The sequence below is a fragment of the Octodon degus genome, unplaced genomic scaffold (genome assembly GCF_000260255.1).
Source record: "Octodon degus isolate 3935 unplaced genomic scaffold, OctDeg1.0 scaffold00146, whole genome shotgun sequence".
NCBI classification, from domain to species: domain Eukaryota; kingdom Metazoa; phylum Chordata; class Mammalia; order Rodentia; family Octodontidae; genus Octodon; species Octodon degus.
The window spans coordinates 3,277,815-3,289,588 of NW_004524722.1; the positions used below are offsets into that span (position 1 = coordinate 3,277,815).

General features: G+C 42.0%; 1 protein-coding gene across 5 annotated transcripts in view; it reads right to left on the minus strand.

Annotated features, from left to right (window-relative positions):
• Window positions 1–813: 813 nt before the first annotated feature.
• The window catches only part of Nup98 (nucleoporin 98), a 115,322-nt gene continuing 104,361 nt past the window's right edge, over window positions 814–11,774 (minus strand). For 4 of the 5 annotated variants that reach the window (XM_004641957.3, XM_023702080.1, XM_023702081.1 and 1 more), the window contains 5 exons: window positions 7,858–8,079; window positions 6,177–6,418; window positions 5,583–5,737; window positions 1,397–1,508; window positions 814–1,311 (listed from right to left, as the gene is read on the minus strand). In XM_004641957.3, coding sequence (XP_004642014.3) covers window positions 1,094–1,311; window positions 1,397–1,508; window positions 5,583–5,737; window positions 6,177–6,418; window positions 7,858–8,079 — 949 coding nt within the window. In that variant the 3' untranslated portion in view covers window positions 814–1,093. Of the gene's footprint in view, window positions 1,312–1,396; window positions 1,509–2,738; window positions 2,876–5,582; window positions 5,738–6,176; window positions 6,419–7,857; window positions 8,080–11,774 lie in introns of those variants that run through there. The other variant, XM_004641956.2, reaches the window with a different exon arrangement.

Genomic DNA, 11,774 nt, shown 5'->3' on the forward strand with positions numbered 1-11,774 from the left:
TTTATTCTTAATATTTATATATATTTTTCTTTTTTTCAATAAAAACCTTTACATAATCTTCATGCACAAAGACCCAGGAATGGCACCTGTCAGCCCTGTCACAGTGTCTGTGACAGCCCCCACATCAGCTATCTCAGGCCAGCACCTGGGGTTCCCCATGGCTGGCAGCAATGCAGGGAAGGCCTCTGCCTGCTTCAAAAGCCCAGCTCCCTGCCTTGCCTGATGACAGTCCCACCTTCCAGAAGGATAAATGAAGGATGGTAAATGCTGAGGGCCTAGAATGGAGGGAATCAGGAGGGCACCCCAACCTACCATTTTTTATCTAAGCTTTTTAGACAACTCTAGACAGGTTTCCCGGAAAGATGACTGAAGAGAAGCAAACCAAGTTCTGGAAGTTTCCCAGAGACAAGTGATGTATGACTCATGTCTGTTGCACATGGCAGTAGGGAAGGCATGGTATTCGAAGATCATCCAAGGCAGGAAAAAACACAAGCCTTGAAGACTGATCCCTCCATGGTATATGCTCCTCTCTACCCTGAATGTGTTGGAAAGACCCTGTACCTGTTCTCTTTGCTCAGTCCAATGCTCTTCTGACTCCAAAATCAGTTAACCAACCAATTTACTTGAGAAGAAAATTCCCCTCTTGAGCACAGTTGGCCTATGCGAAGGACATCCTAGGTGCATACACTTGTCCCATGTGCTTTACTCCTTAGTCCTCGTACCAAATGTAGTAGGGCTAGGGCAGTAAGTCGGCACAGAGGACAACATCCAGAATGCTGAGGATGGAAAAGAATTCCCTGGTTCTTTGGGAGATTCTGCCAAAGGAGCTTTATTGACCATTTTGAAAAGAAAAAAAGTGGTCTCGAGGATGGTAAAAGGAAACATCTCCTTTTTTGGTTCCAGAAGCCCTTGTGGTATGTTCAGTATTAAGAAAAGCCCTGAACAATTAGAGGGTGCTGCTTTGGGCAGCAGGAAAGGAGAGTGTCTTCCACAGCCAACTGAGAATGGCAAAACGTGGCAGTCAAAACAATGCTGGCAACCATTCTGTGCTGAGTGTGAGCAGCCTCTGAGGGTGGCAGGAGAAGCCTGGGGCTCACTGGCTCCCAACAGCCAGTTCTCGAAGGTAAGACTGTGTGAGGCTGCTCATTTCCTCCAAGGCATAGTCCTCAGGCATGGGGAGTCGGCCAATGTGGGGAGCCAACAGGCGCAACGGAACTCGCTGAGGGTCTGGTGTGGCATCCGGAGTGGCATCAGGGGCATGCCTTAGGCTCAGTACCACCCGCAACAAGTTGGCTATACGTTTGGCCATATCTAGAGAGAAAAAGTACAATGAACACTGAGGAATGGGTTGGGGAAGAGAGGCACTGAAGTAAGTGGGATGGCTGAGAGAGCTTACCTGACTGAGCCAGGCGGTCCTTGGCACTGTGACACTGGATCTGCTCTATCCGGCTGCACAGAGAAGTCACTTTGGTGTTTAACTGCTCTAGTTCATAACTCGAACATTCCTCCTTTTAAGAAGCAAAGAGACAGATCAGGCCAAGAGAAAACCCTACTGTTCAATCCTCGCTAAACTGATTTTAAGCAGTGGTGAACAAGCCAGGCATGGCAGCTCGTACTTGTAATCACTACTACTCAGGCTACTGAAGCAGGGGCATCCCAAGTTTGAGCCTAAAATAAGCAACTTAGTGAAATCCCACCTCAAAATAAAATGGGCTCGGGTGGGCCAAATAGCTCAGTGGATTAAAGTGCCTGCAAGCAGGCACAGGGACCAGAGGTTCAATTCTCCAGGCCTGCCATGCCGGCCCCCCTGCCGTGCCGGCCCCTGGGGCACACTGAGACTGCAACTGAGACTGCGTGTGGTGGCGTGTGCTTGTAATCCCAGCTTTTGGGAGGTTGTAAACAGGTGGATCACTACAAGTCCGGATCTAGTAGTGAGACCCTGAACACCCTTGTAGACCCTTCCCTAAAACATGAAATACATAAATAAAATAAACAAAAAATTAAAATAAAATAAAAAGGGTTCAAAGTGTTACTGGGTGGTACAACACACCTAAGTTCAATTCTCAACACTGTAAAGCAAAATCTAAAACACAAAAGCCAGTGGTAGCATCTTGAGGCCTTTGCTGTCATGAAACTTAAGAAAGTGCCTGATAGTAACAAACCTTGAAGGATCTAGCTATGCAGATAATTAAAACAGGTTGATATGGCAGAGAGAAACTGGGACCACTGCAGACTGATGGGTCAGGAGAAACCTCTTTGGGGAGGCCATGTCTAACCTGAGACATGGAATGAAAGGGCCAAGTTTTCCAGGCAAAAAGAATACCAACTTCTGTTAAGGTAGGAAGTTTATATGGTAAAATGTGGGGTAAAAAGGGTAACAATAAGATAAAAAGGGAGGGGTTTTTAACTAAAAGTCATTGTTTCATTAAATTATGAATGTCAATGTCCACTGCACTTTGACTTAGTAATGGGTGCTGCTGTACAGACAGTACTCGTGGTTTAATCCTTATACTCATTTTGTAGTAACTGGTGGTTCATTTGTATATAGCTCCTGCATCAAAGTATTACTCTGCTAAGTACAGAATACTTTTTTTGGGGAGGTGCCTTTTTGAGATGGGGTCTGTTTAAGTAGTTCAGCCTGGTCTCAAACTCAAGGTAATCTTCTTGCCTCAGCCTCCCAAGTGCTGAGATTATAGGTGTGTGCCACCACACCTGGCAAGAATACATATTATTTACCTTTGTATTCCCCAAATCCAACACTGTGTTTGGCAAATGTTGGGTTCTCAATAAGTAGGTTGTGTAGATAAACAGATCAATACTCAGTTAGGAAAGGGTTTCTTCGGTGATTATTTAGAAAGGATGCTTTTAGTTCTTCCTAAAAGCACAACAAACATAAAGCATGCCTATTATGTACTCAGCACTGCAACAGTAGGCCTCTGATGAGGATAACAGATAACAATGATCAAGCATTTAGTATATGTAAGGCAGTGTGCTACTTTATGTATATTTTGTCTAATCTTTAAGAAACCCTGTAACTCTGTACTAAAATTGGTGCCACTATTGAATACATCTTTTGCTTGACTGTTCAGATGAGACAGAGGTTAGTAAACTCACTCAAGGTTACAGAGCTAGTGAATGTGGGGGACATAAATAGCATCTGACAGTCTAATTTAAAATTTCACCTCTTATGGCTGGGAATGGTGGCACAAGCTTGTAATCCCCCGACTCAGGAGGCTGAGGCAGGAGTATTGTTGTGAGTTTGAGATCAGCCTGGGCTACCGAGTTCAAGGCCAGCTTGAACTGCATAATGAGACCCTGCCCCAAAAAGATGAAAGAAAAAAACAAACAAAAAACAACCAAAAAACAAAAGTTTCAGCTCTTAACCTCTATATTTAACTGGTTTTAACCTTGCAGTAGAAAAGACTTCTCCAAAAGGAGCTGATGGCAACCCAGACTTAAATACAATATTGTCAACAAATACTGTAGTAGAAAAGGGTATCAAGTGTTTCAGCAGTAAGAAAAATATCACCAAATCTAATCTGCATGCCTCCCCGAATCCTTGCTCTTGGTTTGGTCTAGAGCTATACACTGAGTGGTCGAGGATGCCCTGCTATGGGCTGGCTTTGATTCTGAAAGCCACGCAGTGACAAGACTGCTGTTGCTGCACAACACACAATGCAAGCTCTGTTGGACAGAGGAGCCATTGTGTGGCTGTAGTACTTGGAAAAACCCAGTGAGCGAACACTTCCTTGTAAGATCTTTGACCATAGCAGCACGGGAGGCTGGTGTTTCCTGGTGGATTTTTATGCACCAACAGCCACCATGAGAGCTTAGTGGAGTACTTGTCTCAGGACACTGATGTAGACAGACCAAAGGTCATAAAGTGCTCTCTGACCCAGGCAGTGGAAGAGTGAGAGTGAAGGCACTATTTCCAGGTCCAGTTGAAGAAAAATTATATTCCCAAAGAGGAGGAAGCTCTGAGAAGAACCACTGGGTTGTTTCTTTTTCATACCAGGGATCAAACGCAGGATTTTGTGTTTGCCAGGCAGGCCCTTAAGCCACTGAGCTATCTTGCTGGGCTGAACCACGGGGCAATAGTCATGTGTTTACTTCTCTCACACCAGAGCAGCATTGAAAATTATTTTACAAGTGTGGCTTTAGTCAAGAACTGTGTTGCAGGTGCTGTTTAAATTTTCTAAGATGCTTTAATTTTGATCACCTTTGGTACAAGAGGTGATCGAGTTGCTGGCTGAGATCTGGTCTGTAATCTGGTACTGCAGGTCATTTCTTTTTTTTTTTTTTTTTCATTTCTGATTTTGTTGTTATTAGTGTAATTTCTTAATGTGGACTTCGTCCTTAAACCAGTAACACTGTTTTGAAAAACAAACATAAAACTGCCTTGGCTTGCAAGTAAGTTGTTCAGACTGAATAACCATGCAAAAATAAAAATGGAAGCTCCCTGGGGTATATGGTTTTTTTTTTTTTTTTAAATGTATTTGGTACAGGGTCTCACTATGCAGCTCAGACTCCCCAGTGTTGGAATTACAGGCATGTGCCACCATGCCTGGTCTCAGTGGCTGGCTCAGCATACCCAGAGCAGGGCCAGGGATTGAACCCTGGTCCCTATGCTTGCCTAAGCAGGTGCTTAGTCCACTGATCTATCTCACCAGCCTTTTATAGGTAACTTTTGATCAATGTACTAAACATGATTTCTAAACAAATACAAAGGAAAGAAAAGTACAGTTCACAATTTTTGAGGAGAAAAGAAAGAAAAGTAGAGCTAAAGCAATTTAGACCTTGAAATATCAGGACAAGTGTGTCAGAGAAAAGTAGCATACTTGAAATATTCCAGGTAATTTAGTATAAGTAGAAAAAGCTGGCAAGGCTGAGATGTACTGTAAAAGTGGTAGGAGTTAAGGTAAGAATGAAAAGTAAATGCCTACAATCTGAACCATATGCTTTCTGTGCTAAAGGTAAGCAACAAGGACCCATTTTATGGCTGTCCAGACTGACTTAAAGACATTTTAATAAAAACTTAAAAACCGTATTATTTTTATTCTGAAACATGTCGGACATGTGAAACAATTATCCTCACCCTCACCCAATCCCTGATTTTACTGCAATGCCTGAAATTATTGCTGGATGAACACTACAGTAATCCTCAAGAATAGCTACTGCATATACCAGCTGGTGAATAAACTCAGAAGTTTATTGGTTTTATGTTTTCATCTTTTGGTGGTCCTGAGACTCGAACCCAAAGCTATCACAAAGTTGCCCAGGATAGCCATACTTCCGAGGTTCCTGCCTTAGCCTCCCACGTTGCTGGGAATATGGGTGTGTGCTACCATGCCCAAAAGTTAAGTTTTGATACAGCTGTCAAACTTGTTGTATCAGCGTGAAGTCCTGCGTTTCATCCCCAGCACAACACTCTCCTCTTCGCGCGCTCGCTCTCGCTCTCCCTCTCGCTCTCTCTCTCTCTCTCTCCCTCTCTCTCTTCTCCCCCCCCCCCCAGGCCTTTTGGAATCTTAGCTTTAAGGGCCTGGGAAAAATAAAACCAGGTATTGCCTAAGGAATTTAGGTACCTGCTGAATGCGGCGGAGTATTTCAATTACTTGAATATAGTCTAGGTAAACAAGGCCAGATGTTTCCCAATCCTGAATTACACTGCTGCGCTCTGGAGGTGCCAGGTCTTCCAGGAACCCCTTCAGGTAGTCATAGTTCTCATTAATGATGGCATCTGGAGAAACAAAATATTGAGCACAAAGTCTGTGTAAAGTGCATGGTTTCCTGAGGTGTAGAGAACCTGGCAGAAATCTAAGATAGGAAGGAAGGAAAAACAATGTTGGATTAGACTTGAGATTTACAAGCACATAGTGTGAAATTCTTCAAAGGAAACGTGAAGAACTTTAGGCTTCAGATCCCCAAGCTGTATTTCTTGTGTTGCTAGATAAAATTTCCGTAAGTAAAGAGTAATATAATTAGTCACATCAAGGAGATTTCTCGAAAACAGTTATTTCTGATTCTGCTGTCTTCCCTTGCCCTCTAGCCCCTCATCCTGGCCAAGGCTTTTCTTCAGACAGCTCTTGAAAAGGATGTGCTATCCTAAGAATCATTTCTGGCTTGACCCATCACAGGAGTGCAGAAGTTAGAAGAATTTGGGTGACTCCAGCACTCACCAGAAGCTAAGTGTCGGATGACGAGTTTGTGGCAGTGGTTCCAGTGACCAGCTTTAAACAGGTAGAGGGCTTCCAAGTGCATATCAGACTCCATGTGTGCACGCACTGCTTTGGCCTCATGAATCCACTCAGCAGGCACACACAGCTTCTGTGTAAGGAAAGTCTCCTTAGCCCAAGATTCAGGGGTCTCCAGCAGCTGGCAGTGCCGGGTAAGCAGCTCTCGAACAGCCTTCTCACGGATGCTTTAGGAAGAAAGAAGCTGGACTGAGCACCATCCTGTGCCTGGTCGAAGGCTGCTGCAGATAGCTGAGGGGCCCCTGGGGCAGCCTCCGGAACAGCAGGTCTTGATCCTTACAAGATCACTTCAAACTCGACAAAAACCCCCAAAGCTGATTATTGGATTATTCAAGATTTTTAAGTCTTCTTAAATGGGTTTCTCTTATACAAAAAATTCATTCTCATTTGCATTTATTCTCTCTCCCCCTCTCTCACCATACAGATATTATTTCCAAAAACCTTTAAGATAAATGCTGATTTTTATTTATGCTACAGTTTCTTACATTCACTGAAAAGTTTTGCCCTTTTACACTTTGTATGTTCTCGGTGAGAATCTTCTGTCTAGGACTTGTATTCTGAGTAACATTATGTCACACTCTGAGTAACATTATGGCATTATATGCTATCTCTGGATGAAAGCTCCTCAGAGTCCTTTTCTGTCTGTGCCAAAGAAACAAACATTCTAAATTCAGATCAAAACTATGTTTTTCAAAGATTCCTTATTACTGCTACTTCTTTTTCTATATTCTTTTTTTAGGAAACAGGATCTACTTTTCCACAGCCAACTCTGAAATACCTGTCACCCTATTAGCCAGATTTGACCACAGAAAATCCTTCCTTAGTGTTAAAGTAAACGCCTTCTCATGGATGCTTTAGGAAGAAAGAAGCTGGACTTTCTTTTAAGGGGAAGGTGAAGAGAGGCTGGTTTAACAGCTATTCCAGATGCTTTACAGTCCTTCACCTCACAATCACCTAGCATTTTAATTTTACAGGTATGAAAACTAAGGCCTAACATAGTGACTAATGAGCAAATGTTTGTTGAACTCTACCTTGGTGTGCTCATCTGTAAAGCAGAGACTATAAGGGTGTATATTTTACAGCGAGCAGAAAATGAGAATGTAGTAAACTACTCACAATGTAAACGTATGTAAAACCGCTGATAACAAAGTACTATATATGTTTGTTTGTTATTATCTTTATTACTGTTTTAAGACAGATATTACTGTGTAGCCCAGGCTGGCCCTGACCATATAGCAGTCTTCCTGCCTTGGCTTTCAGAGTGCTGGGACCACAGGTGTGTGCCACCATACTTGGCTGATTCTTTAACTCTTAACTCTAGTCGTTCCCTGATTACTACAGTCCAAAGCTCTCTTTCCCCTCTTCAGATTACTGAGGGGCCTTGTGATGAATATAACTTGATACATAATGAAAAAAAGTAGTATGCTTAACTGTTTCAGATATTTGAGAGTCAGTCTGGGCTGAGTACCTATATGTCTTGACTGTTATCCCACGACTTGATCTAATACACATTCTAAACTATTACTTGTTGAATTGAACCCTAAGAAACTGTGATACCTTTGACATAATTCTGTAGATACAGACAGTGGGTTCAATGGTCCCTTACCTGGAATTGTCAATGTGCAGGAAGACAAAGATGGCCCACTCCCAGAGCCCCTCACTTTCCAGCTGGGCAGCATAACTGGCGTGGAGCACACCCTCACTTGGCTTTTCGAGGTGGTTATAGTTAAGAGTCCGTAGCACCTCCCACAGGTGCCAGCTTAGGCGGTAGTCCAAAGGGTCTGCAGTCACACTTCGAGGTTCCAGAAGCTGATCGAGATCATACTTTCTGCAAGGAAGGGTTGAAAATTACCACTGCCAGCTAGCAGATCACTAACACTGAAAAAAATCAAGCATTCTAGCTGTCTCAGAAGACAGTTAAGGAACTGGACGGCAAAACCATGATTTTGAGACACATTTTCACTAAGCTGACTAGGCTTCAAGGTCCTTCTGTCTCAGCCTTCCAAGTAGCCAGAATTACAAATGTGTACCATTGTGCCTGGATGTAAGTTCTTTTTCAGCTTCCAATCATATTTTATATTTATATTTTAGGTACATATAATGATCATATTCATCAAAGAATCTGTACCTTGATAAAACCTTGATTCTTTTTTCCCCATGCCCTCCTTTCAACACCTCTTGCCCTCTCTATTTACAAAAGCTTTGTTTCCATATTTTCCTTGTTTTCTCATTTAAAAAAAACAACAAAAACTTTCCCCTTCTTTCTCCCTCCCCTTTCCTTGTTTTCACCCCATTCGAACATTTTCTGTTTCACAATATATCTAATATATATTTGGGTCCTTATTTACATTTCTGGTTTCTCATACCAGAGAAAGAATGTGGTATTTACACATGTGCTTCCAATTTATTTCACTTAAGCGTCTTGAGGTGCATCCATTTACCTAAGAATATCTCAAGCTTAGCCTTCTTTATGGCAGAATAGACTCCACTGTATAAATAAATCACATTTTCTTTATCCATTCACAAGTTGATGGCATTTGGGCTGTTTCCAAGATTTGGCTATTACAAATTGTGCTGCTGGAATCATGGGTGTGCAGCAGTGGTATGATGCATTTAGTTATTTATTTTTTTTGAGACAGTCTTGCTATGCAGTTTGGGCTGGCCTTGTGCTTACTTTTGTAGCCCCCAGGATGGTCTCCAACTTGCAGAGATCCTCCTGTCTCAACCTCCTGAGATCTGGGATTACAGGCCTGTGCCACCATGCCTAATTCTGGGGCCTCACAGTGGGTGTCTGCATCCAGGGCTGAGATAGCATGCTGGGGCATCTGAGACCGAGACCAGTTTTCATGTGGGGCCCGGGATCTTAGCTTGGGTTCTTGTGCTTGCCAGTAGGTGTGTATTCCTCTGAGCTATCTCCCCAGCCATGCTTATTCTACTGAGCCATCTCCCTGGCCCCGATGCTTTTAATTCTTTTGGAGAGATACCCAGAATGAGAATAGTTAGTTTGAATGGAACCTCTAGTCCTAGGTTATTGAGGAATCTATAGTCTGATTTCTACAATGGTTGCACCAGTCTACATTCTCACAAACAGAGGAAAAGGGTCCCTTTTCCCCCACTGGTATGCCAGCATTTGTTTTTGGTTGATTTCTTGGTGATAGCCATTCTTTCTGGGGTAAGACAGATTGTCAGCACTGTTTTAATTTGCATTTCACAAATGACCAGTGATGTTGAACATTTTTTCATATGCTTATTTCCTATTGCTACTTTTTCATCTGAAAGGTGTTCATTCATTTCAAATGCCCATTTTTGGATTTGGTCTTTAAATTTGGGGGTTCTGATTTTTTCCAAGTTCTTTATATCTTGCAGAAAGTAATCCTTTGTCTGAGCAACAGTGGGCAAACGTTTTTTTCCCACACTGAGGGTTGTCTCTTCACTCTGTTGGTGGTTTTTCTTGCTATGTAAAAGCTCATCTTACTAAAGATAAGATCCCAGGTGTTGATTCTCTGTGACAGTGTCTGCACAAGCAGGGTTTTGTTCATGAAGTCTCTGCCTACACCAGTGTCTTCTGTAATTTTTCTTAACCACATCAAAACACAGCTGCCTTAGTCTCTTTCAGATCTATTATCTGAAGCTGTTGGGTGCTCATCTGCTTGAACAGCTAATTATTCTTCATAAAGGTTATTTTTTCTTGTTTTGTAATTTTTACCTCGGATTTCCCTGCTGAGATGTTTGTTTTCTTTCCTGCTAAGACCAAGATATTTTTTTGGTCCTGGGCTAATAAATTCCTACTTTGCAATTCACAGATACCATAGCAGTATAAACTAAGACCCCACACCTGCAAGGTTTTAAGATCTGGGGCTTAGATTATTAACCAAAATCCTATCTCAAAACACTAAGTTTTCCTTTTCACCTCAGACACTGTACAATCTCAACACTTCCCTTGTAATGAATGAAGTTTGTTTAGACCAGTACTTACAAACAAAACATTATGGGACAAAGGACAATCTGCCTTGGTCAGTTTCACTGCAGATGTAGTTACAGTGAAGGATTTTAAAAAATTTAAATTTAAGCTGTGGATATAGCTCAGTGCCACAGCAAAGTCCTGCCTTTGATACCTGGTATCTAAATAAATAAATAAATGAATAAAGTAATTTAAACAGCCATATGTGAATAGTGGGTTATTCTACAGATAGGTGCTTTTTTTTGAATTGCTGTTAAGGGACAGGGTATCTTTTCGTTTCATTTTATTCCACTTTGTCAGGAATTTTTATCACCAAAAACAACAGAATGTAATAAGTAAACAGTATAAATATTATATATTCAGGAGGATTTTAAATTTTAATTAAAGTGTAACCTTATATTTTTCTTTGTGTCTTTTATTTTGGTGGCTTTATTTTATTGCTGTATTTTAGATACACATAAAGATAACGTTCATAGTGGGAAATTATACCATCTATCTTTTTTGCTAATGTGTCTGTTCCTACCTTTTGGTCAGTGGGTATATTGGGGCTTAAACCCAGGGTCTTGTGCTTGCTAGGCAAATATTGTCACCCTAGACTACAGCCCTAGCTCAGTTATCGCCTCCAGCACAGCACGGAGCAGGGGGGACTGAACCCTGGCTGCTATGCTCTGCTTAAGCAGGTGCTTTAGTTGGCTGAGCTATCTGGCCGGCCCTGCTTAGTTTTCAAAGAACTGGCCAAATAGTATTCCAAAGTGGCTACACCATTTGACAGCTTTTCATCTTTAGTGTATGACAATTCCAATTGTTCCATATGCATGAAAACACTCGGAAACTGGGTGTGACAGGACATGCGTAATCTCAGCACCCAGGAGACTGATGAAGGAGGATCCCTACAAGTTCAAGGCCTGCTTCAGCTCTGTGGAGAATTCAAGGCCAGCTTGGGCTCCACAGCAAAATCCTATCTCAAAACACTAAGAAACTACTCTGGTACTAGGGCTCTTTTAAAATTTCAGCCATTTTAACAGGTGGGTACTATCTTATGATGGTTTTAATTTTCTTTTTATTTTTTTTTATTCATTTATTTATTTGGTGCAGGGTCTCATTATGCAGCTCAGAATCATAGTGATTCTCCTGTCTCAGCCTCCCCAGCACTGAGATAACAGGTGTGTGCCACCATGCCCAGTTTTGGAGGTGGCACAGTGTACCCTGGAGTTCCAGGACCAGCACAGCATGTGATACTGGAGATCAATCCCGGGTCCTTGCATTTGCCAGGCAGGTGCTTACACTGCCAAGCTATCTCCCCAATCCTTCTGATGAATTTAAATGTGCAATTCTCTATCTGTTAATGCTGAGCATTTTTTAACATGTTTATCTAATCTCTGGGTCTTCTCTGATGAAACATCTGTTTATATATTTTATCCAATTCTTAAATGGGTTTTCTTATTAACTACTAGAATACTTTATATGGATCATATATTACATTATCAGAAATATGACTCAAAAGAATTTGGGCCAGGGAGATAGCTCAGTGGGATAAGCACCTGGCCTGGCAAGTGCAGGGT